The sequence below is a fragment of the Cherax quadricarinatus genome, chromosome 82 (assembly GCF_038502225.1).
Source record: "Cherax quadricarinatus isolate ZL_2023a chromosome 82, ASM3850222v1, whole genome shotgun sequence".
Lineage (NCBI taxonomy): Eukaryota > Metazoa > Arthropoda > Malacostraca > Decapoda > Parastacidae > Cherax > Cherax quadricarinatus.
Genome location: NC_091373.1, coordinates 3,848,760 through 3,871,818, shown reverse-complemented (window position 1 = coordinate 3,871,818; position 23,059 = coordinate 3,848,760). Strand labels below are relative to the sequence as shown.

General features: G+C 37.7%; 1 protein-coding gene across 5 annotated transcripts; it reads right to left on the bottom strand.

The window, feature by feature from the left end:
- Positions 1 to 1,198: 1,198 nt before the first annotated feature.
- On the bottom strand, positions 1,199 to 21,663 carry CycH (cyclin H). 5 transcript variants are annotated; one of them, XM_053797345.2, is made up of 8 exons: positions 21,535 to 21,663; positions 18,239 to 18,373; positions 17,330 to 17,380; positions 15,849 to 16,012; positions 11,299 to 11,500; positions 8,422 to 8,529; positions 3,084 to 3,210; positions 1,199 to 1,979 (listed from the first exon to the last, which is right to left on the bottom strand). In XM_053797345.2, exons 2-8 carry the CDS (start codon positions 18,353 to 18,355, stop codon positions 1,750 to 1,752), a joined length of 999 nt encoding a protein of 332 aa, XP_053653320.1. In that variant the 5' UTR covers positions 18,356 to 18,373; positions 21,535 to 21,663; the 3' UTR covers positions 1,199 to 1,749. The 5 variants fall into 5 exon arrangements, with proteins under 5 accessions (XP_053653320.1, XP_053653322.1, XP_053653321.1 ...); XM_053797347.2 differs by having other exon boundaries at positions 21,588 to 21,663; XM_053797346.2 differs by lacking the exon at positions 21,535 to 21,663 and adding an exon at positions 18,878 to 18,991.
- Positions 21,664 to 23,059: the final 1,396 nt, after the last annotated feature.

The following is a 23,059-nucleotide window of genomic DNA, read 5'->3' as shown; positions in this document are numbered from 1 at the left end:
TCCTCAGATACGACAATTTAGAAGTCCCTCCAAACTGCCAATGTCCCAAACCCCTCCTTTAAAGTGCAGGCACTGTATGTGCTTCCCATTTCCAGGACTCCAGTCTGGCTAACTGGAATGTGTATTTATCACTCATAATTTTATCATTCATACATCAAAGGACTAGACCTTAGATGGTTGTTGTTCACCAACTTCCTATCTATATATAAATGCAGGTACCAAGTATTGTACGTATTAATTGGGTAGATCAAGAGAGGAAAGACAATCTTGACTTAATAGCCTTTTTGCTAATGATTTAATAATAAGCTCTCTTATAAAGCTCCTCTATACAGTGCAAATTTTTGTAAATGCAACTGAAAGAGTACATCCAAAGTTGAATAGTGCATGGAAAGATCTTCACAGTATGTGCTAATGAATTCTGATTACACTTTTTCAATTGCATTTACAAGTAACTCTCAATATAGGGTAGCTTTATAAGAGAGCTTATTGTTTATGGCAAGTGAGGAACAAAAAGTTACAAAATAATAACTCAAAGTTAGCAGTAAAAGCAAGTAGAAAGTACTCTACATGCTCAAGAAAATAAAATAATTCCTGTGAATAGGTAGGGAAAGGAAACAGCAAAAACTTTTCTGCCTTACGTAATAACCTATTCTGGATCTTGCATGACTAATTAATGCTTCCAGATGGCAAATAATTATTTTCTTCTATTATTTATCAGGATAGAAAGTAAGGTTGAAATGTGTTGAGGCTACAGGAGGTATTATAAGTACCTTATACCATATTTAGCTAGTCTTATACAAGATAAACCAATGTCATTATTTACACAATACCAAAAATCCCAAATAAAGCCAATATAGAACTTTAGCCATGGATTACATGGCAACCAAATGTTCATTTTAATTTAGAAAATCACATACATATGATAAAAAATTCATAACATTCATTGCATTGTCACTCAATAAAAACTGGAGGTGAAATCAAGAAAAATGATGAAATGTAAATGAGCATGTGAAATGATATAGTGAATACAGGTTATTTTCTTTGAGATTTTTTAAATTCAAATTATTTACAAATGTGTAGATAAGGTAATGTAAATAAATTTAGTAACATTCTATAAAAACTTAAATATCGCTTTTAAGAAAGATATCCAAGAAATAAATACACATGCTATAGAGAGGTTGGTACTTAATACCAGGAGTGAGTTTAAAATATATTTTGAGGTTCAACATTTTCACTCATCTCACTTGGGGATACAACTTAGCACAGCCTACATCAGACAGTCAACTTTTGTCAACAGTAAGCTACTAATTTCTATATAAATGTAGCAAGTAGCTTTACCATAAAGGTCTGACAAATGTTCCAAGGGTTATAGTCAAAACATCATTCTACTTCAGTTGAAAACTAACAGAACTGCAGAGGTTTAAAATAAATGTTTTAATTTTGAAAAAAAATAAAAAAAGGTAAATAATGCAGGGTTGTCAATAAAAAAAAATGATGCTGAAGAAAACGTTGACTAAAATAAGCTTGACTTAAGTAATGTAAATCATAATGACAGGTTGAAAATTCTGGAGCATACAAAAATTCAAATTCTCATTAAACTAAAAAGAGAAAAGGGATATTTGTACTGCATCTTGCTTTGCTATTCCCTGGGCATTGGTAACCCACTGGGCCTCGAACCTGCTGAGCCAACTGGTCTAATGTACTTTCTATTATATTGTATTTATTGGCAACCATATATTTGTTTCTTTTTTAGTAAGCTGATGGTGATCTAATTCTCTCAACTCCTAAACCTAAATCATCATTGTATGGTGCTGCAGCTATTGGTAGGTCCTCATCATCCCATTCAGAGTAGTTAGCACGGTACTGTGATGAGTTAGGATTATTTTGCTGATTACGGCATTTTTCCAACTTGGCTTCTATTTCACGACGCACAGTATCTGACAATGGAGGTTCCGCATTCTTTACCATTTTCTTAATCTCTGAAAATGTGAAACATTCAATAATAATAATTATTTACATTCATTTTACACATATTAATGACAGAATAGAACCTCAAAAATTTTGTCATATTAAATTCTATTAAATTTTGTATGCATTTTTTCAACTGCACTTGCAAAAAGTCCCACTATACAGAGCTGACTAACTGTGAACTGAGTGCACTAATGACACTTTTAAAATGCAAAGGAAATGAAATGTAAGCAAAATAGCCTCTGTAAAACTACTGAATTCCAGCTCAAAATCTGATTCTTTCTCTTTAAATTTAACCACAGAGTTACCACTCCAGTTTAAACAGGCTGATTTTTTTAGGTGTTACTACAGTAGAACCTCTATTATCCACTATTTAAGTAACTGCAATTCTCATTTATCTGCACATTTCTGTGGAGGGGAAAGTTCTATCACAAACAGACAAGAGTGACAGACCATACCATGGGTGGGGTTAGAACCTGCGATCAGTCTCAAAACTCTAGACCGATGCATTAGCCACTGGGCCAGCTAGTTTCAATAAGATTCATCCAACTAGGTACAGTATATCTCTACACCATAGGAAAGTTAACATAGGCCACAAATGCAAGTTTGCATTTCTGGTCATAGTGGTGCTTATGCTAACCTTCCTATGGTGTAGAAATATACCTAGTTGGAAGAATCTTATTGAAGCTAGCTGCCCCAGTGGCTAACGTGTCAGTCTGGAATTTTGAGGCTCTGATTACGGGTTCTAACCCCACCCATGGTATGGTTTGTTTGCAATCATGTCATTACAATTTTGTGAGTCAAGAGTGACGAAGTTTGGGAGTGTTGACAACAGACCCATGCACACAGAACATGAATCTCTTCCCTGCCTAACCTTGATACAGTACTTACACTATTGTCCACATATACATCTTATCTTTTCTTTTTTTAATACATACAATATGTTGTGATAATCATGGTTTCCAAGCATGCCTGGTCAGTCCAGCTCATCAGCTGTTGCTTGGAGTTGTTCGCTTCTGGAACATTGGCTATGCAGTTTTACTGCCTTGGAAATACATGAATAGTAGAAGTTCCTACATAAGTGAAATGGTACCTATTAAAAAATATGAACTTACTTCTGACTGCTTCAATTAGAACAGAAAGATGATGCCTCTGCTCACTAGGGAAAAGTATATCAGTGACATACTGATCAAGGTTCTCTCCCAATCTGCTTACTGCATTTGTAACTGCTGCAAGAGCAATCTGCCAAGAAATAATACACAATCCATAAACATATAAAGAACAAACATATATTATTTGTGAAGATATTACATGGGTGAGAGTTTGGGAAAGTTTGAATATAAAAATCTAGCAAGCCATATTATACACAGCATTTCTGGTAAAATATGAAATCACAAATTTCATCACAATTTCTTTTTATTATTAACACATCGGCTGATTCCCACCAAGGCAGGGTGGCCTGAAAAAGAAAACCTTTAATCACTCACTCATCACTGTTTTGCCAGAGGGGTGCTTTACACAACAGTTATAAAACTGCAACAGTAACAGCCCTCTTTCAGAGTGCAGACACTGTACTTCCCATCTCCAGGACTCAAGTCCGGCCTGCCGGTTTCCCTGAATCCCTTCATAAATGTTACTTTGCTCACACTCCAACAGCACGTCAAGTATTAAAAACTATTTGTCTCCATTCACTCCTATCAAATACACTCATGCATGCTTGCTGAAAGTCCAAGCCCCTCGTACACAAAACCTCCTTTACCCCCTCCCTCCAACCTTTCCTTGGCTGACCCCTACCCCGCCTTCCCTCCACTACAGATTTATACACTCTCGAAGTCATTCTGTTTCGTTCCATTCTCTCTACATGTCCAAACCCCTCCTCAGCCCTCTGGATAATAGTTTTGGTAGTCCTGCACCTTCTAATTTCCAAACTACGAATTTTCTGCATTATATTCACACCACACATTGCCCCCAGACATGACATCTCCACTGCCTCCAGTCTTCTCCTTGTTGCAACATTCACCACCCATGCTTCACATCCATACAAGTGTTGGTATAACTATACTCTCATACATTCCCCTCTTTGCTTCCACGGACAAAGTTCTTTGTCTCCACTGACTCCTAAGTGCACCACTCACCCTTTTCCCCTCATCAATTCTATGATTCACCTTATCCTTCATAGACCCATCTGCTGACACGTCCACTCCTAAACATCTGAATACATTCATCTCCTCCATACTCTCTCCCTCCAATCTGATATCCAATCTTTCATCACCTAATCTTTTTTTATCCTCATCACCTTACTCTTTCCTGTATTCACTTTTAATTTTCTTCTTTTACATTCCCTACCAAATTCATCCACCAACCTTTGCAACTTCTCTTCAGTCTCCCAGAAACACAGTGTCATCAGCAAAGAGCAACTGTGACAACTCTCACTTTGTGTTAGATTCTTTATCTTTTAACCCCACACCTCTTGCCAAGACCCTCACATTCACTTTTCTTACTGCCCCATCTATAAATATATTGAACAACCACGGTGACATCACACATCCTTGTCTAAGGCCTAATTTTACTAGGAAATAATCTCCCTCTCTCCTACATACTTTAACTTGAGCCTCGCTAGCCTTGTAAAAACTCTTCACTGCTTTCACTAACCTACCTCCTATTCCATACACCTGCAATTTCTGCCACATTGCCTCCCTATCCACCCTGTCATACGCCTTTTCCAAATCCATAAATGCCAGAAAAACCTCTTTACCCTTATCTAAATACTGTTCACCTATATGTTTCATTGTGAACACTTGGTCTACGCACTCCCTACCTTTCCTAAACCGTCCTTGTTCATCTGCTATCCTACTCTCCATCTTACTCTTAATTCTTTCAATAATGACTCTACCATACACTTTACCAGGTATACTCAACAGACTTATTCTTTCTTCTTTCAACATACCAGCCATATCCCACTGAGGTGGGGGTGGCCCAAAAGGAAAAACGAAAATTTCTCCTTTTAAATTTAGTAATATATACAGGAGAAGGGGTTACCAGCCCCTTGCTACTCAACAGACTTATTCCCCTATAATTTTTGCACTCTCTTTTGTCCCCTTTGCCTTGATACAAAGGAACTATGCATGCTCTCTGCCAATCCCTAGGTACCTTACCCTCTGCCATACATTTATTAAATAATAGCACCAACCACTCCAAAACTATATCCCCACCTGCTTTTAACATTTCTATTTTTATCCCATCAATCCCAGCTGCCTCACCCCCTTTCATTCTACCACCGCCTCATGAACTTCCCCCACACTCACAACTGGCTCTTCCTCACTCCTACAAGACATTATTCCTCTTTGCCCTGTACACAAAATCACAGCTTCCCTATCTTCATCAACATTTAACAATTCCTCAAAACATTCCCTCCATCTTCCAATACCTCTAACTCTCCATTTAATAACTCTCCTCTCCTATTTTTAACTGTCAAATCCATTTGTTCCTTAGGCTTCCTCAACTTATTAATTTCACTCCAAAACTTTTTCTTATTTTCAACAAAATTTGTTGATAACATCTCACCCATTCTCTCATTTGCTCTCTTTTTGCATTGCTTCACCAATACGGAAATTAAATTAGTTGGTATGTTTACAAATGCAATTTTTCCTAGGGGTTACTGCATAAAGTTTAAGAAGAGAAAGTGACAGTGAAGAAAGTAGTAGCACTTCTGTTCAGACACAGGCAGATATGTGAAGAATGAAAAATCAGACGAAATTTGAAGAAATGTTTTCATCTTAGTGTCCTTTCTTTATCCTACTTGTACAGTGGACCCTCGACATTTGATACTGATCCGTTCCTGAGAGCTATCGAATGTCAAAAATATCGAAAGTCGAATTAATTTTCCCCATAAGAAATAATGGAAATCAAATTAATCCATGCAAGACACCCAAAAGTATGAAAAAAAAAAAATTTTACCACTGCCTCCCAGCACACATAAGGGGGATTACCAACAGACCCCTGGCAGTCTTCAAGCTGGCACTGGACAAGCACCTAAAGTCAGTTCCTGATCAGCCGGGCTGTGGCTCGTACGTTGATTTGCGTGCAGCCAGCAGCAACAGCCTGGTTGATCAGGCTCTGATCCACCAGGAGGCCTGGTCACAGACTGGGCCACGGGGGCGTTGACCCCCGGAACTCTCTCCAGGTAAACTCCAGGTAAACATGAAATATTAAGTTTAATGCAATAGAATTATTACAATAACAATAGATTAATAACAATAGAATAATTGACACTTACCTTTAATGAAGATCTGGTGATGATTGATGGGATGGGAGGAGGGGAGTGTGTGGATGGTGTTAGTGTTTAGAAGAGGAATCCCCTTCCATTAGGACTTGAACTGGCAGCCTCACCATGCCTTACCACACTGTGTATGCCACTACGATTCTTAAATCTTTCAAACCAACCTTTGCTGGCCTTAACTTCACTCACATCACCACTAGTTGCAGGCAATTTCTTTACCAAATCATCATGCACTCCGACACACGAACTCCACTTTCGTACTTTGCAATTATCAATTTCTTCATTTCAATGCTCATTAGCATCTTTTTTCTCGAAGGGTTGGCACTAGAAGCTTTCTTGGGGCCCATGGTTACTTATTTTGCAGAAACAAGCACCAAAAACAGTGATAATATGGAATGTACCGAATGTATCCTTAGATGCGCACACACTGGCTGGCTTGTAAACACTGGCACACACGGGGCAGTTCAGGCCACACGTGGACACATCTCGTACGGATCGTATCGAATGTTGGGTTTTTCTATCGAATGTCGAGGCGAAATTTTTGCATTAAAATGCATCGAATGTCGGATTTATCGAATGTCGGGGGTCCACTGTATTTTCTGATTCATCTATATTCTTCTCTAAATGTTGAAATCATCTAATCATTTTGTAATTTCACTAATTTGTTGTACTTTCATTATAGCTCCTATGTTCTTGACATTTTTTATTTTTGGGCATTTCTGAAAAATCATAACCATTTTTGTGTTTGTTCACAATGTTCCCCTTAGTAGTGTGTGACTGTTTACAACTGTCTTTGTTTAAACTATGATGATTCATTAATTTACAGAACCTCATCTGCTTAACTGTCATGTCCTGCCACTCAAGAACTCTGAGTTTCTAGTGGATTGGGTAGACAAGAAGAGATTCTTAACTAGAAAAGAATAAAGAACAAGAGAACACAGTTGGAAATTACATATCTGAATAAGCCACAATATTGCTTCAACAATAGTGATAAAAAATGAAAAAAGTTAACAATGATACAGCAGAAGGGATTTAACCCTTTCAGGGATAGAGAATCTTTTTCCAATCATAATGACACCAAAAGTATGAAATTTGATGGAAAACTTACGGAATTATGCTCTCGGGAAGTTAGGGGTCTTGACAATGTTCACGCATCGGCGATTTTGCCCACTTTGAACCCTAGTTTCGGCCAATTCCAGTGTACTAGTCGACAAAAATCATACCTATTTAGCTAGAACTCCATTTTTTCTATCGAATGAGTACAAGAAACCACCCATTTACCGATTTCAGCTATCCAATACAGTGGTCAGAATTTAGCAATTTTGCCAATTTCACACAAATTTCAAAAGATGCCAATTTCCAAATAGGGTCCAGAATAAACAAGAAAGACATTCCTGGCACTAAAATAACATTTTCTCTGTTCATTAGTCATGTCCCCACACCCCTCTTACATTCTTTTGCTTTCCATTTTGAATTTTTATTCTCACAAAAAATAGAAGAATTACTGTTATGTATGCTGCATTAGTGTAGAAATGGTATAAATAATATCGGCGCACTTGTAAAAGAATATTAGACTCACCAGTTGACATGTATTGGATGCTTAGCATGATTTGTTTACTTTTGAACTTCGGTAAAAATCGAACATTTCTGCTACTTTGAGCTCAATTTCAAGGTACTTTTCATTGTAAAACCAGTCAAAATCATCTCAATTTCTGTAATATGTCTTCCATTCAATCAAATGAGACCAGGAAAACTAGAATACAACAATAAATACCATACGAAAACACAGTGCAAAGTCACTGTTTTAATCCAAAAACACGGTCAAAGTTTTTTTTTTTCTCTTTACGCACTGTGTGCTGCAACATTTTTTTTATACCGCGCACACTGACCACATAGACTCATTCTTTCATATGTAGGCCTACCAGCTTTCTCTCACTAGATTTGAAGGCGCTAGAATTTATGAGTACTAGTACGTCAAGGACCCTGGCACGTAAGCCGTACTAGTACGGCCGAAACCCTGAAAGGGTTAAGAGTATATATGAAGGTTAAGAGGCAGCAAATTCATAGATAATTACATATCAAGTGTGTCAGTACCTTAAGAATGCCTCATTAAAAAACCTGTCCCACTGATGCACATATTTAGGAGTAAACTCTCTTCACATAAATTTTCTCACCTGCCCTGGTGCATAGAGTAAGATGGCATCTGTAAGATTGACTCTCTCTAAAAACTCATCAATGTATGGCCTAAGTCGTTCAGGATCTCGCAGCTGCGGAAACCTCGTCTGTTGGAGTGAAAGTACGTATAATAATGAAAAAAATTATCAACAATAAATTAAATCTATTATTTTAAAACCAATAAATTGCTTTCCCCCCCCCCCCCAAAAAAAAAAAAAATCAGTCAAACAGATAATGAATACTGTATTATACAGTATATCAGAAATACATAAAACTAATTTTACTGTAATATATTACAGTCCACCACTAATTCAAAATCTATTTACGTAACTGATCAACAGTAATACAGTACGCATTTTTTTTTTTTTTTTTTTTGCCGGTGGAAATAAACTTCCCTCTACAGATGCTCCTGGTGTCTACTCTATTTCTTGTTCCTCCTGTCCTCTTCAATACTTTGGAGAAACTGGCCTATCTCTTTCTGACAGACTTAGGGAGCACAAAAGTAGTGTTAGTCTTGCCGACACTAACAATGCTCTTTTCTGTCACATCAGAGATCACAGCCATCCTATTGATTGGTCTTCTGCTAAAACTGTCGTTCCTACTTCCAACTTTAACAGTCGCCGTCTGGTTGAATCCTCCCTAATACACAACTTTCCTTGTATGAATATTAGTTTTGGCTTTGTCTCTGTAGATGCCTTCCTTTCCCACTACATTGTATAATGCTCCAAGCTTCAGAACATCTGTGACCTAACTTGATTCCTCCTTTTTCTTCTTCTCCTTCTTCCCCTTTCCTCTTTCCTTTTTCTTCTTTGGGTTTTCTTTCTTCTGCCCTGTGTATCTGTTCCTTCTTTATTTATTTATTTCAACCCCCCCCTCGGTTTTCTTGCTCTTACCCTCTGTGGGCACCTAGCTCCCTTGCAGTGCTACTCTTTGACTGGCTCCTCCTCCTCTTGCTACCTCCCCGCTACTACTTCCTTCCACCTCCACTACTACTACTACTACTACTACTGTACTACTACTACCACTTCCTGCCTATATACAGTGGACCCTTGACCAACGATGGCATCGTATAACGTTAAATCCGACTAGAGATACATTTTAACGCAAAAATTTTGCTTCGACTAGCGCTAAAAAACTCAACCAAAACGATTTGTTCCGTTCGAGACGCGTCCACGTGTGGCCTGCGCAGTGTTTACAAGCCAGCCACCGCGGCCGCATCCAAACATACAATCGGAACATTTCATATTATCACAGTGCTTTTTGTGACTGCACCTGCAAAATAAGTCACCATGGGCCCCAAGAAAGCTTCTAGTGCCATCCCTGTGATAAAAAGGGTGAGAATTATTATGGAAATTAAGAAAGATTTTGAAGGGTTTGGGGCTAACCCTGAGATGCCTATGCCAGTTATGGAATCCATGGTGCCTAATTCAAAGATTAAGGAAATGTATGCAAAGTGGGTTAAACTGCAAACCTTTATGGATGAAAATCACCCTAACACAGCTATTGCAAGCCGTGCTGGTGACTATTACAATGACAATGTTGTTGCCCATTTTAGACAAATCGTAAAGGAACGGGAGGTACAGAGCTCTATGGACAGATATGTTGTGCGACAGAGGTCCAGTGACTCTCAAGCTGGTCCTAGTGGCATTAAAAGAAGAAGGGAAGTAACCCCGGAAAAGGACTCGACACCTCAAGTCCTAATGGAAGGGGATTCCCCTTCTAAACACTAACACCATCCACACTCTCCCCTCCTCCTATCCCATCAATCACCACCAGATCTTCAATAAAGGTAAGTGTCATGTAATTGTACATATCTTCTTCAGTTTGTGTGTATTAAAATTAATATTTCATGTGGTAAAATTTTTTTTTTTTTTCAATACTTTGGGGTGTCAGGAATGGATTAATTTGATTTCCATTATTTCTTATGGGGAAAATTAACTCGACTAATGATAATTTCGACTAACGATGAGCTCTCAGGAACGGATTAATATCGTTGGTTGAGGGTCCACTGTATACCCTTCCTTCTCTCCTTTTCATTAGTGTGACTTTGTAAATGGTCCAAGTCAGACCGAAACGCCGTCGTAAGCTCCTCTCTTATATGTGCGGGTTATTTGTGTAAACTTCCTTCTCCATTAACTCAAATACATATTTCATTATAAATTTCAGAAATTTTTCTTATAATTCATGTTATTATAGACAAACTTTTGTCTCTTCTTTTTAGGGTCATCCTGCCTTGATAGGAGATGGCTGGTGTTAAAACAAAGAAATCAAACTAGAGATTTCTTAACTGAATATCAAAAATTTTACTAAAACTTAAAATCTATATTTTATTTTCTGAAATTCAAATTGAAATTCAGTATTTTTGCTCTTATGTGTATAATTTCAAATGAGGATAACAGTCACACAATAACATATTTTAAAGAATGATTACAATTGTTTGAATGTACACAGCATCTGTGAGTAGACACACAACATAAACATAAACTTTAGGCTGAGATGTGCCAAGTTCAAGTGGAAAGTGACTAAGCAACTATAATACATTTAAATGATATTAAGTATTATCATTAGATTTAAATGAGTCTAAACAGACTGTTTTGACAGTTACAATAGAGCAAATGTGAGCAGACGGGAGGCAAAACTGAAAAATGTGTTTCTGTAAAAGAAGCATTAATAAATAATTGTTGAATCTAAAACTGAAGAAACTGAATATGACTAAACATGTTCTTAAATAAAAAGAAGATACTCATATGGGCAGTGTTAGTACAGGTTATGTTAATGAGCATACAGTAATGCTTGCTTGGGAATGGTAATATAAAACCTATTATGTTCCTTGGCAGAAAGCAAGAGCAGCTGACAGAAAAATGAACTTTACAAACCTTAATATCTATAAGTAAGCCTTCAACTGGACGGAATGGTTGGTGAATAATTAAATGAAACTGTAATTCTTGGGTAAGCTGAAGCTCATTGTTAAGAATAATCTCAGCAGCTTTCTTCTTATCACCACGCACATTGTGAACGAAGTCATTGATGGTAACATAAAATTCTTCAATTTTGCATGCAAGATACACACAGGTCACTCTGAAAAGCAAAACAATATATTCTGAAAAACTGTATAGATCAATAAGCAAAATCAACATGGTATTGAAGGAACACTAATTTACATGTTATACTGGTATAGAACCTCAGTATAAAAATAGAATGCATGCATTCCTAGACAGAGTGCGCTTATTCTGAAAACATGGATTCACTCCCAAAGTAGAATCCAAAAGGGATTAGCTGTATTATATTCAACCTAGAGAGACTTTTTAACACCTTACTTTCGAAATTGCTATGGTTTTCTCTTTTTTTTTTTTTGAACACTGGCCGTCTCCCACCAACGTAGTGTGATCCGAAAATGAAGAAACACTTTAACCACCATTCATCACCATTTGGCAGAGATGCACTGACATTACAGCTCAGACACCCCTCCAAACCACAATGTCCTCACCCCTCCTTCAGAGTGTAGGTACTGTACTTCCTACCTGCAACACTCCTGTCCAACTAACTGGTTTCCCTGAATCCTTTCATATACGTCACCTTGCTCACACTCCAACAACACATCACAAAAAAACCACTTGCCTCCACTCACTCCTATCTAACACGCTCACACACGCCTGTTAGATGTCAAAGCCCCTCACATACAAAACCTCCTTTACCCTCTCTGTCCAACCTTTCCTAGGATAACCCCAAACCTTCTTTCCCTCCACTACAGATTTATGCACCCTCCAAGTCATTCTATTTGGCTCCATCCTCTCTACATGTCCAAACCACTTCAATAACCCCTCCTCAGCCATCTGAATAATACTTTTCATAATCCTATACCTCCTAACTTCGAAACTATGAATTCTCTGCACAATATTCACATCACACATTGCCCTTAGACATGATGTCTCCACTGCCTGCGGCCTCCTCTTAGTTGCATCATTTAAAACCCATGCTTCACACCATATAAAGGGTTATATTTCATACACATTCAATATTATTATTTGAGACAAACTTAAAAATTTCAAAGGGGCAAACTGAATTAATTTAAAAATAAGTATCTAAAAATATACACATTCTCTGTACTGCATGTCATTTTACATTGAACTCAAAGAAATGAGTATTAAATCAACCTAAAGAAATAGACAATAAGTTTTCAAGTAGAATTTAACTACATACATGTATTTTGCTGTACATAAGAAAGATGAACAACAGATAGCTTACAGTCTATAAAGCAGAGAATCCCAACCTTTTAGCCTCTACAATGTCATGCAATTTGAAAATAAAATACCTTATTCATTACCATATACAGTGGTACCTTGGCTTACGAGTTTTATTCATTCCGTGACTGAGCTCATAATTCAATTTGCTCGTGTATCAAATCAATTTTCCTCAATGAGATTAAATGGAATGCCATTAATCCGTAACAGCCCCCCAAAAAAAAAAACACCCTAGGGGCAGGCAAAAATACTTCAACATAACGCTAATATATAAATCTGTAGGGGAAGGAAGGCGGGGTAGAGGTCGTCCTTGAAAAGGTTGGAGGAAGGGGGTAAAGGTGGTTTTGTGGGCGAGGGGCTTGGACTTCCAGCAAGCGTGCATGAGCGTGTTAGATAGGAGTGAATGGAGACAAATGGTATTAGGGACCTGACGAGCTGTTGGAGTGTGAGCAGGGTAATATTTAGTGCAGGGATTCAGGGAAACCGGTTATTTTATATAGCCGGACTTGAGTCCTGGAAATGGAAAGTACAATGCCTGCACTTTAAAGGAGGGGTTTGGGATATTGGCAGTTTGGAGGGATATGTTGTGTATCTTTATACGTATATACTTCTAAACTGTTGTAATCTGAGCACCTCTGCAAAAACAGTGATTATGTGTGAGTGAGGTGAAAGTGTTGAATGATGATGAAAGTATTTTTTTGGGGGGGATTTTCTTTCTTTTTGGGTCACCCTGCCTCGGTGGGAGACGATGGACTTGTTAAAAAAAAAAATGCTAATATCAACTCGACAGCTTATTTATCTATCAGAATTGATCTAATATGACGTAATGAACGCAATAAGTAACACAGAAACATCATATATATACTCTAGAATGAATAAAATAGGCCAAACAGGTCCGCCATCACAAATCCAGCAATCAGTTATTCGGTTCCTTCAGTTATTCGGCACTAATTTTGGCAAGCATAATTTCAAATTTCCAGGGTCGCCACACCAACTTGCTGCTACTGTCTGGTGGTGCTACTTGCTACATAAGTCATTCCAGTTTCTTTTTCTCCATTTATTGTTATAACCTGCTTACTTTTAGCCCTAGCCATGGTTCCAACAAATAAAAGAAATGCTTCTCATTGTGTAAAGCACCTACACAGTGCATTGTCCATTAAAGATAAGGTGGTTTTAAAGCCACTGTCAGTTGCCATGAGCTCAGTCTCGTGATGCAGGGGAATCTGCTTTATTATTACATTAATATCAACACTACAGCTTATTTGCCTATCACAATTGATCTAATATGACATAATAAACAATATAAAATATTTGGCATAATGCCGAGCAGTTCGATGGAGGTATAAAGAGGATATGGGATACAAGTACAATTCTCCTATCCCTGTCTTGGGGGCTTATGTTAGAGAAAATGGAGTGTAGCACAGGGCTAACTGTGATATATACTCATACTGCACCATAAAACTGCAACAAAAAAGCTATTTTCTCAACATAGATTATCACACACAGCAGCATATGTGTAGAGAACATAGGATAACCCAAAAAAGTCAGACAAAGTGGCTTATTTCTAGTGCCTGGCTTGGGTTAGCCATATATGGTTTTTGGTAAATATTTGATTCCCAGCCAGGGAAGAAACATTGGGCATGTTGCTCTACACCTGTTGTCTATGTTTACCCATCAGTAAATGGGTACCTGGGTGTTAATGGACAGGTGTAGGTCTTATCCTGGGACACTGGCCTAATTTGCCTGAAATGCTCAGCATAACAAGGGGCTTTCTATATAGCAGTATGTCACCGATGTCAGCTAGGCCTATATACCATGTACATGTACTTGTAGTAAATAATCATTATTATTATTATTATTATTTCTCTCATTTGTTTGTTGGGCTTCTCTCAGTTGCTTGTTGGGCTATCTTATTGAAATTTGGGCAATGTATGATGCAAAGATGCTTCTTGACATACACCAAAGATGAAAAAAAAAAACGTATGATAAATGAGGGAGTTCGCCTCTTAACCATTAGCCGCCTCTTTGCGGTATATTTTCGTATGGTTTTTATGGTTGTATTCTCGTATTTTCGGTCTCATTTGATAGAATGGAAGATATTTCACAGAAATAGATATGATTCTGATTGACTTCACAATGAAAAGTACCTTGAAATTGAGCTCAAAGTAGCAGAAATGTTCGATTTTTGCCGATGTTCAATGAACTTTGTGTAAGTCAAGTTGGTTAATTTTATTAAGTGCATTCTAACCTAATCACTATGTAATCCGGCAAACTCAGTAATCCAGCACACTACAGGTCCCAATGATGCCGGATTTGTGATGGAGGACCTCTAATATGGCAAGTGCCCAGGACCAGTCCGAGCATAATAAATCATTACTGCTGCTTCCTATAACGTGTTCTTTGGTGCTGGGTAAGAGAAAACAGAGTTTTTGAGAGGCTAACTGCACTAGATCACTAGTGCATTTATATATGAACATCTCAGAGGTAAGTTATTGACTTATTTCATGAAACCCACCATTTATTGAAGTAAATGCAATAATATTGACAGGAATCATAAAAAAAATGATTGTTCTACAATTTGCTTGTGGAATGTGTGGGAGTAAAGGGCTAGATATTTAGCAAATGTCAAAAACTCAGCAACTTTATTTTTTTGTAGAATAACTAAAGATAATTACTACACGATTACCTCCAGTAAGAACATTGCACTAGCATTGTTTTATAACTAGCAAGTCCCAAAACCACCTTTCATTGTGCCATTTAGGCCGGGGTTCTTGCCAAATGTCATTTTCAGTAAATATTTTTTTTTCAGCAAATATTTTTTTTTCACTCATAACTCGGATTTTGGCTCAAAACAAAAAATCAACTGAGCGATGGACAATAACTCTGAAAACTTTTAAGTTGGGGCACTCATAAGTCAAGATACCACTGTATTAAAATTAGAACACTATGGTAAGGAAACTGCAGTTATTGTTTGTGAAAAGCATCAATCTAATTTCACAAATAATCCACACTTAAAAGAGGAAACTATAGGTAATGTTTTGGTTCATCCTGGCTGCATTCTAATGGTAATGTTGTGGATTCTAACTCTTATTAGCAACCCCATTTGGAGTCAAAATCCTGGTATTGGGAACCCCTGTTATAAGGGTATCAGAAAAGGGAAATAAATACAAAAACAAAAAACTTACAGAATTTCTTTGGGGTGGTAATCCATTACCGAGTTGTAGAGATAAAATCTTTTGAAATAATGTTGTGCTGTTGTTGTTACTGATGGAAGCATTCGAATTCGAGCATCTCTTGGGTCTCGAAATTTCTTGCAAAAATCTCTCAAAGAATGCTCATATGAACGAACCTACGAAAAAAATTAAAATAACACTTCATTCAAATACATAATTGTAAACAGATATACTGTACTATACAATACAATATCTAATGTACTTTCATAAAGAGTTGGATTTTACTTCAAAGAACTGTTTCTTTTCAAGAAAATACTATTGCCATGTTTCTGGGAATGTTACAGTCTGGAGGGAATGTGTATGTGGCATGAAAGTTATTAGTTAATGTAAATAAATACAATTATCCAACCTTATGACTGGTATTTGGATGAACAAGGAGTTATCATTAAAACCACAAAATGACCGGTTAACCATAATTTCCGACAGAGGAATGCTGAGTAATTGAGCATCTATTATTATTTTTGAAGGCTCAGTCCCCATATGAAGTACCCCTGTGAATCAAAAGTATTGTAAAGCCTATTACAGTTTTATCAAACATACAGTTCTTACTCTGTCTTTTCCCCCCTCAAGACATTTTGTGTGTATTGTTTCAATTCAGTGTTGTAATATATCAATATACCATACTGTTCAAAACATAAATACGTATTAATATTATTTATTACTGTTTTATTATTATTGCATTATTATTATTATTATTATTATTATTATTATTATTATTATTATTATTATTCTGGGGGAGCACTAAACCCATAGGATTATACATCACATGTGGGAGGGGGGGATGGAAGGTATTCAGGCTCAATTCAGGGAACTGGAGCACAGATCCAATTCCCTAGATCAAGAGCCCCTCACCAGCACCAAGGAACCTCCCTTGAGGGGATTACAGTGGTACCTCGAGTTGCGAACTTAATTTGTTCCAGAAGGCTGTTTGAGTGCTGTTACCAAACTAATTTGTTCCCATAAGGAATAATGTAAATTAGATCAGTCCGTTTCAGACCTCCAAAAATACTTACAAAAATACACTTGCATAATTGTTCATGTTGGGAGCTGTTTGAAACTCAAGGTGTACCACTGTATTATTATTATTATTATGATTATTTTTAACATAGTTGCTCTCTCCCACCGAGGTTGAATGACCCAATAAAAAGAGGAAACACATTCACCACCATTCACTTAACTGATATCTTGCCAGAAACGTGTTGACATCGTAAATCAGACTACCCTCTGACTGCAGCATCTCTACCCCTCCTCCACAGTGCAGACATTGTAAATCCAATTCCTCATTATTATGATTATTACTTCTCCCATCCACATTGAATGCCTTCCCATCACTACTCTTTTATACCAACTCAATTGTGCAGCATAAAAATGTTGCTCATTCTTTCAGACTAAATGTTTGTATTCAACAAAGAAAAATAAATAAATCATCTTACCATCAAATGCTCCTCTTCTATAGTGAGAAAATGTTTAGCTCTCTCAACACTCTGTAAAAGAGAAACATCAATTTGATAGCTCAAAATTAAGTGGAAGACAGTATAGCACAATTATTTTATGTCCTACCATCATGTACACGACACTGAATTTCATTCCTCTCAAAGTTTTCATATAAGCTTGACAACTTTATTACAGTAAGTCCCCAACTTATGATGTTCCACTTTTACAATGTTGGCACTTTGGGACCAATAATGACTTACTAGTATTTACTCTCTTCAATAAGGGGAAGCATACACTTACATTTGCTATTTTTAACAAGATTTCTTCAAATTTTACTTTAAGCTGGTTAATACTGACTATTCATAAGAATGAATGACAAGAAAGAAAAGGCTTGGGTGTGGTGAAATCTAATGAACATAGAATGAAATCATATGTTAGTTAGCAATCTAAATGCTGTGTTAATTGCTAAATCTTTTTCAACTCTTAACTTTTAATAAAGGTGTGCAGTATTAACATTAGACACCATAAGAGTACAGAGAGAGCTGATGGTAAATGATTATTTAATAGCCTACATCAAAACTTTCTGCAGAGAAGGACAATCTACTACTGTCTGGAGGGAGGACTACCTGCCATTACCAGATGGTTGAAGCCCAAAATGCCCCAGAATGATAGTGGCTTTCTTTGTACTTAACAAATCAAAATTATAATTACACACTCTAACCTTTGCAAAGAAATAAAATCTTAATCTTTATGTTTTTAAAGCAGAAGGGTCTCCCCCCACCCTCTATTTTCATCAGCCACTGCCAATATGAATGGAAAAAATACTGCATTGCAAAAAAAAAAAAATAATAAAAAAAGGCTACTTACTAGCTTTTAAAAATCTAAAATTAAAACAGAACAGTACTCACTGTCATATTTATTCCAAATTTCTCAATGAAGTCACTGTTGGCCTGAATGCGTAATTTAACCAGTTCATGCTCATCTTTAAAAGTCCAGTTCTGATACTGAGTGCTACTTCCATACATATTGTACTTAAACTGTACCTGTAAATTTGCATTTTATTTTCAGCAAACTCATAAAAAGATATAAAAAATAAAACTAAAGCTCTAAAAATAGGTTATGCTATAGACAATATTTGTATTTATAATGTATTAATAGATAGTGGAAACCCTTATAGGTCATTCAGCACTATATGGCAAGGATGAGCGGAAAAACAGACTTAAAGAGGTAAGGTATTGAGGGAAGAACGAGGGTAAAATGAGGAAGTCTTAGTCATGGAGGCAAAAAGAGGAATGTACCCAAGTATATTGGCTCCAAAACTGTTATGTGGATGTGAAGTATGAAATATAAAACACTGCAGCAAGGAGGCGGCTGGAGGCAGCAGAGATGTCGTATCCGAGGGAGATGTGTGGTGTGAATATTATGCAGAGAATCTGGAGCATGGATATTAGATGATGGTGTGGGGTTACAAAGATGCAACTCACAACAAACCAACTAACATGCAGTTATATATTTATTGCTAGGTGAACAATTGTCACGACACTTGCCCCTCCTAAGACTGAACCCAGTCTCTCTATATGCGCAGTAGTGATTGTAACTAGTGATGAACTGATTGCGCTACTTCACCACTTTGTCTACCACATCCTCCACCAGTGCTGATGAGCTAAGATTAATTGCAAGTGCAGGAAACATAGATATTATTGCTATAACAGAGACCTGGCTCAATCTGAAAGATAGAGAGATGCCCTCTGAATGTCACATACAAGGCTATAAATTATTCCACACTGACAGGGTCAACAGGAAAGGTGGTGGAGTAGCGATGTATGTCAGAGACAATTTAAATTGTTGTGTTAGACAAGATATTAAATTAGAAGCGTCAGCCACTGAATCTGTTTGGTTACAGCTTCTCGAGGGCCGAGAAAAACTAATTTTGGGTGTGATTTACAGGGCCCCAAATCTTGATAGGGAGTGCAGTAAACTTCTATGGGACGAAATTCGTAAGGCATCTACATACGAAAATGTTGTGCTAATGGGAGATTTCAACTATAGACAGATTGACTGGAGCAATTTGACAGGAAATTTAGAGTCGGGTGACTTTCTTGATACGATCCAGGATTGTTTTTTAAAACAGTTTGTGACAGAGCCAACTAGGGGAAATAACCTCCTTGACTTGGTTCTTGCCAGTAGGGAAACACTAATTAATAATCTTGAGGTTAATGATGAGCTTGGGGAGAGTGATCACAAATCACTCAGTTTTAACATATCATGGAATTCCCCTAATAATGGCAATCAAGTCTCCGTCCCTGACTTTCGCTTGGCTGATTTCATAGGACTGAAAAATTACTTAGGTGGGCTGAACTGGAATGACCTGACTAGGGGTCAGGTAGGTGGTGACGGTTGCCGATATGATGCTTTCCAGGGCATAGTTCTAGCTGCTCAGTCAAATTATGTTCCAAATAGGGAAATCAGATCTAACAAAAATGATCCTAAATGGATGAACAATAGATTAAAATATCTGATTGGTCAAAAGAGAGGCATATATAGGCAAATCAAAAGAGGAGAGGGGCAATTAAGAAATCGATATATTCAGTTAAAGAGAGAAATAAAAAAGGGAATTAGAAAAGCAAATAGAGATTATGAGGTTAAAGTTGCAAGAGAATCGAAGACTAACCCAAAAGGATTCTTTCAGGTATACAGAAGTAAGATCAGGGACAAGATAGGCCCACTCAAAAGTTCCTCGGGTCAGCTCACTGACAGTGATAAGGAAATGTGTAGAATTTTTAACACATACTTCCTCTCAGTTTTTACACAGGAGGATACCAGCGATATTCCAGTAATGATAAATTATGTAGAACAGGACGATAATAAACTGTGCACTATTAGGGTCACAAGTGACATGGTCCTTAGGCAAATAGATAAATTAAAACCTAACAAATCCCCAGGCCCTGATGAACTGTATGGAAGGGTTCTAAAGGAATGTAAAGAGGAGCTTAGCACACCTTTGGCTAATCTTTTCAACATATCACTACAAACTGGCATGGTGCCAGATAAGTGGAAAATGGCAAATGTGATACCTATTTTCAAAACAGGTGACAGGTCCTTAGCTTCGAACTATAGACCAATAAGCCTAACCTCCATAGTGGGAAAATTTATGGAATCAATAATTGCCGAGGCAGTTCGTAGCCACCTTGAAAAGCATAAATTAATCAACGAATCTCAGCATGGTTTTACAAAGGGGCGTTCCTGCCTTACGAATTTATTAACTTTTTTCACTAAGGTATTTGAGGAGGTAGATCATGGTAATGAATATGATATTGTGTATATGGACTTCAGTAAGGCTTTTGACAGGGTCCCACATCAGAGACTATTGAGGAAAATTAAAGCACATGGAATAGGAGGAGAAATTTTTTCCTGGATAGAGGCATGGTTGACAAATAGGCAGCAGAGAGTTTGCATAAATGGGGAGAAATCAGAGTGGGGAAGCGTCACGAGCGGTGTTCCACAGGGGTCAGTGTTGGGCCCCCTGCTGTTCACAATCTACATAAACGACATAGATGAGGGCATAAAGAGCGACATCGGCAAGTTTGCCGATGACACCAAAATAGGCCGTCGAATTCATTCTGACGAGGACATTCGAGCACTCCAGGAAGATTTGAATAGACTGATGCAGTGGTCGGAGAAGTGGCAGATGCAGTTTAATATAGACAAATGCAAAGTTCTAAATGTTGGACAGGACAATAACCATGCCACATATAAACTAAATAATGTTGTCTGTGGTCAACTGATGAAGCCTGCAGTGCGGGCGAAACGTTTCGTCAATAAAGATTCTAAGTGTTGCCCATTAGACTTACTCTTCAACTTGTCGACTTTATATACCATTACTATTATAATATTATTATAATCAAAAAGAAGCGTTAAACCACAAAGGCCATACAGCTTTATATACCATTAGTAACAAGAATTATTATATTTATGGGGAAGTGCTACACTCACAGGGGTCAAACAGCATCTAGTATGATCCAAGATAAAAAAAAAAAAAAAAAAAAAGAATTCAGATTCCTTGGATCACGTGCCCCCCCCATTGAAGGGTAAAACTAGCAGATGTAGCTGATTGCAATTAGTGATCATAACTATAAGCAGTAATATAACTAAGAAAATATGGTGATTAAAAGGAAGATGAGTACAATATTATCATTACACTCACGAGGGAATGCTAAACTAAGAGAGTACAATGACTACAGCTGTGCAAGTGATTACAGAATTTCAAGCACTCTTCTTGTTGTATGTTTAAAGGGCCACTACAGTTAACACCGTATACAGTCCTGAGTCTTGCTATCCGGGGGAAAAATATTGACCAAACCTAGGCGGGAACTTAGGAGGAAGCAAAAAGTACTCCAAAAATAGATACAGGATTTTTTTTTCTCTAGTTAGGCTACTGTCTTTACCAGAGACAGACGGCTACAACCCTCCAGGATGCGACCCACACAAGTCGACTAACACCTTGTAGGTACCTGGGTGTTAGTCGACTGGTGTGGGTCGCATATTAAGATAAGATAAGATTTCGTTCGGATTTTTAACCCCGGAGGGTTAGCCACCCAGGATAACCCAAGAAAGTCAGTGCGTCATCGAGGACTGTCTGACTTATTTCCATTGGGGTCCTTAATCTTGTCCCCCAGGATGCGACCCACACCAGTCGACTAACACCCAGGTACCTATTTGCTGCTAGGTGAACAGGACAACAGGTGTAAGGAAACGTGTCGGAATGTTTCCACCCGCCGGGAATCGAACCCGGGCCCTCCGTGTGTGAAGCGGGAGCTTGAGCCACCAGGCCACCGGGTAACAGTATGCCTTAGAGAGTAAGTTTATTCAGGTATACACAAATACAGTTAAACAGATTATCACACAGCAGCATATGTGTAGAGAACCTAAGATAACCCAAAAAAGTCAGAGTGACTTATTTCCATTGGGGTCCTGGAGCTTTGAAATGAGCAGGTGAGACAAGATAATGGCTCTGAGACTGTAAACTTGATTTGTGTAAAGAAAATAAACTTTCCACCTAAGTCAGTAGCCGGCTTTTTTATATTTGTCGTAGATTATTATAATAATAATCAAGGAGAAACGCTAAACCCGTAGAAATCTACAGACTAAAAGATGGTACTTCTGCGCCAGCCTTCCTCGAGTGTGAACATCTCACTTTCGCCTAAGTATTGGTGATAATTTCCTCTATTTTTCTGACACTTGTCCATCTCATTTTGCCCACTAGGCGCTTTACAGGAAGAGCGCCTTTCACCGGCTCCATTTTCCGCTCGGAGGATATTTCTTCAACGGTTTCGGATGGAAGCCGGTTGTAGGTGCCCTACTTAATAATAATAATAATAATAATAATAATAATAATAATAATAATAATAATAATAACAATAATAATAATAATAATAATAATAATAATAATTATTATTATTATAATCAAGGGGGAAGCGCTAAACCCGGAGGATTATACAGCGCCTGGGGGGGATGTGGAAGGCATTCAGGCTTAATTCGGGGAACTGGAGCACAGATCCAATTCCCTAAATCAAGAGCCCCTCACCAACATCAAGGAACCTTCCTTGAGGGGCCCTATAATAGTAATAGTATCTTTATTACTACAAGTACATGTACATAGTATACAGGTTTAGGTGGCCTGGTGGCTAAAGCTCTCGCTTCACACACGGAGGGCCCGGGTTCGGTTCCCG